The sequence below is a fragment of the Polistes canadensis genome, unplaced genomic scaffold, assembly GCF_001313835.1.
Source record: "Polistes canadensis isolate GaletaPanama2010 unplaced genomic scaffold, ASM131383v1 scaffold_380, whole genome shotgun sequence".
Taxonomy (NCBI): Eukaryota; Metazoa; Arthropoda; class Insecta; order Hymenoptera; family Vespidae; genus Polistes; species Polistes canadensis.
Window position 1 is genome coordinate 4,172 of NW_014569927.1, and position 3,482 is coordinate 7,653.

The window sequence follows — 3,482 nt, forward strand, 5'->3', positions numbered from 1 at the left end:
GAAACATCACGCAGTTATATATACACGACACCCACACAATAACAAGTCATCTAAAGATATCAAAAATAATATTCGAAAGCTTTGGAATTTATACGAACGATAAAGTATAACCCCCAGGTTGTGGAAATGGTCGAATCCATAAAAAAGAAATTAAAAAACAAAAAACAAGTGGACTCTCGTAATAATAATTCACTTGCGTTAGGGTTTAGAATATGAATAAAAATGATAAATAATTTTCATTGGTCACGAGGCCTGGTCAAATTTGTTCTCAGGGTCACATTTAAGTTACACGAGAACGAACGAACGAACATAAAATTGTAAAGTATGAATCTTTGACTAATACACGTGCCCAACCTTTTACAGGTACTGCTGCAATGAATGAACGTACGAACGAATGAATGAACGAACAAACGAATGTACGAACGTAGGAAAATATGCGAAAAAAAAAACCCATAAAATAGTAAAATATGAATCTCTGACTAATGCACGTGGGCAACCTTTTTCAGGTACTGCTGCAAGCGGCACTGGTGTGGGAGGAGGTACGAGCCGCACCAGCCAAGAGAAACGACATCCTAGCTGGGACAGAATTCCTTTCGGTTTTCATAAACGGTGCAATGGCACCGGCACCCCAACGACGACGAGGATTCCGTCGTGGTGGTCATACGTCATCTTTATCGTCATCATCATCATCATCGTTATCTTCCTCATCATCCTCATCATCATCTTCTTCATCGTCCTCTTCGTCTTCGGGAGACAGCGTCAGCTCGGAGTCCCAACACGAAGCATCGATTTACCGAATTTCCAGAAATCCCAGTGGCCGAACGAGTAGCATTACGAAAACTCAACATTCCGGTCGTAGTCCCGACGAAATAGTTCGTTTTTATCCAATAAGCCGTGAGAAAAATATGAACGACAACGGCCAAGAAAATTTGGCATCGTTGATCGATGATTTGAGCATGGCTACGAGCTTCTCACCAAAAATTACAAACAACGAACAATCGTCCAGGTCTAATAACAGTAGCACAATCATTAACAATAATAATAGCAATGCTAGTAATCATCATAAAATTCTAACTAGCAGGCAAAAGGTTATAGGTGTTAGTGTAACTTCGACTGTCGAGGCTACCCCTTACAAAGTTAGAGTTGAACATTACGATAGTTCAGATGCTCCTGTTGTCACAAGGCCACCTATTATCATTTCAAAAACCTCCAACAAGGATTCGGACAGGTCTACTTCTAAGACTACTTCTCGATCAGTTACCGAAAGATCTACTTTATCAACACCCACGAGTACTACTACTACTACTACAAGTACTACTACTTCTACAACCGTGATGACACCTTTGCCAGCTCGTTTGGTTACCGAAGAACTTACCAATATCGTTTCGGAATCCAACAGAAGCGAATTTTCCGTCGACGAAGGTTTACCGAGAACCAGTTGGCGTCAACACGGTTCAATTACACCCAGAACAACAACTACCACCAAACATAGTTCGATTTATGGTTCCTTTGACAAACAACGTCAACCAATCGTAACGTCCACCACTTTAATTACCGACGAAGATAATTACGAATTATCCGAGGAAAATTCGGAACCACTCGAGATACACGAGGAACCAATGGAAATCGATTCCGAACAAATTTTAACCCAACCCCAGGGTAGAAAAGTTGGCAGACATTACGAGGGTTCACATTTTAATAACAGGCCAACAACGAAATACGGACAATCATCTAAAATTTCTTACAAATCTTCGAGACAATACAGCGAACCATCGAAAATCTACGGCGAACCGGAAAAAGTTTACGGTGAACCAGCCAAAATCTATGGCGAACCTTCCAAAGTTTACAGCGAACCCGCCAAAGTTTATGGCGAACCGTCGAAAATTTATTCGGAACCGTCGAAAATTTACTCGGAACCGGAAAAAATCTATGGCGAACCATCGAAAATTTACTCAGAACCGTCGAAAATTTATTCGGAACCGTCGAAAATTTATTCACAACCATCGAAGATTTATGGCGAACCGAGTAAAGTTTATGATAACGAAGGACAACCGTTGAGACGCGAACAATCAGGTGCTGTTGAACCGGAGGAAGAAAATTACGAGCTCGACGAATCGGTTAGCGTTGGTAGCAATGGTAAAGCTTATGGTCCCCAAATGACCATAACCGAGGCACCCCCTAATTCGTCGGATGTTGAGGATGGTCACAAAGTTGGTTATGTTGAGGAAGGTCGTAATTATCACAAGTATAGGGTCGAGGAAAGAACTCCGGATGGTTTTATTGTTGGCGAATATGGGGTTGTCAGTCACGACGATGGTTCCCTTAGAGGTGTCAGGTACACCGCTGATGGTACCATCGATCCTAGATTGATCTACGAAGCCCTCATGAAATTCCTGGCTCTTTGAATTTAAACAATACAATATTTTCGATCAATTAATTAAGGGGTTACATGGGTTTACACCGGGGAAAAAATAGCATATTTTCAGCAATTTTTTTTTTCTATATAAAAAATGGAATTCTTATTCAAACTTTTTATAGTATTTAAGATACATATTTAAAGAAGATTTTCTGAATTKTTSSTTGAAMAATATTTTAAACTCAGCCATTGCGACGTCATTTCCGGTGACCCCACCGAAAATAAGTGTTTTCGCGTTGACAGCAGAACTTATAAACGGTGGGGGTTTTTCTGTTGAAAAAATAGGATCTTTTAGTGAATACTTAAAACTAGAAACTGGACGAAGGAAAAAGAMAAAAATTRAAAWTTGGATTTTTAGCAACGTTTTTAGCAAGAACATTCAAATTTCGCTACAATTTGCACCACATTTTGGTTTCTTAAAATTCAATTTTATAAAAAAAAAGGAAAATCCTTCGTTCAAGTCCTTGTCAATAGTATCACGAAGACGTGTAGCAAAATTTCATGAAAATCGGTTAAGTAGTTTTCGAGAAATCTTGACAACCGACTTTAGAAAAAACGTTTTGAGAAAAACGCGTTTAAAGATTTGAGTGCTGGTATAAGAGCCATTAAAGAGGCTCTATCTTTAAAACTACTACTCCTATCGACTTCAAAATTCAATACAATATTCTAGATGAGTTGTAGAATTTAAAAAAAAATTTTTTTTGAAAATCCCAAACCCATGTAACCCCTTAACCGAAAGAGTCTTACGGAAGAGTCTCCTATTAAACGAAGACAACAACAAAACAAACAACTAAGAAAAATAAGACAAATTAATAAAAGCGATTTAAGTTTTTCGTTGACCAACACCACCAACCCCCCCCCTGGGTCATCATGATTCAATGGAAGCAGCCACAAATTTTTTTTGTTTGATTTCAATGATCTTTTTATTCCTATCATTTTATTTATTATCAAAAACATTTCTTCTAATATTCTCGATTGCGTTTAAGAGAATTAATGAACAAAATGTTAGAAGTTGTTTTATATATATATATATTATATTATATTATATTATATTATATTATATAAT

The 3,482-nt window shown here is 37.8% G+C and overlaps 1 protein-coding gene across 1 annotated transcript; it reads left to right on the forward strand.

Annotated features, from left to right (window-relative positions):
- Window positions 1-467: 467 nt before the first annotated feature.
- Window positions 468-2,487, forward strand: LOC106792129 (uncharacterized protein DDB_G0271670). Its single transcript, XM_014758294.1, has one exon. It carries the CDS (start codon window positions 483-485, stop codon window positions 2,403-2,405), a length of 1,923 nt encoding a protein of 640 aa, XP_014613780.1. The 5' UTR covers window positions 468-482; the 3' UTR covers window positions 2,406-2,487.
- The last annotated feature ends 995 nt before the right edge of the window (window positions 2,488-3,482 follow it).

What these genes read in the sequence shown, in the direction of transcription:
- LOC106792129 (XM_014758294.1), top strand. Translation starts at nt 483, where the DNA reads ATGCACGTGGGCAACCTTTTTCAGGTACTGCTGCAAGCGGCACTGGTG.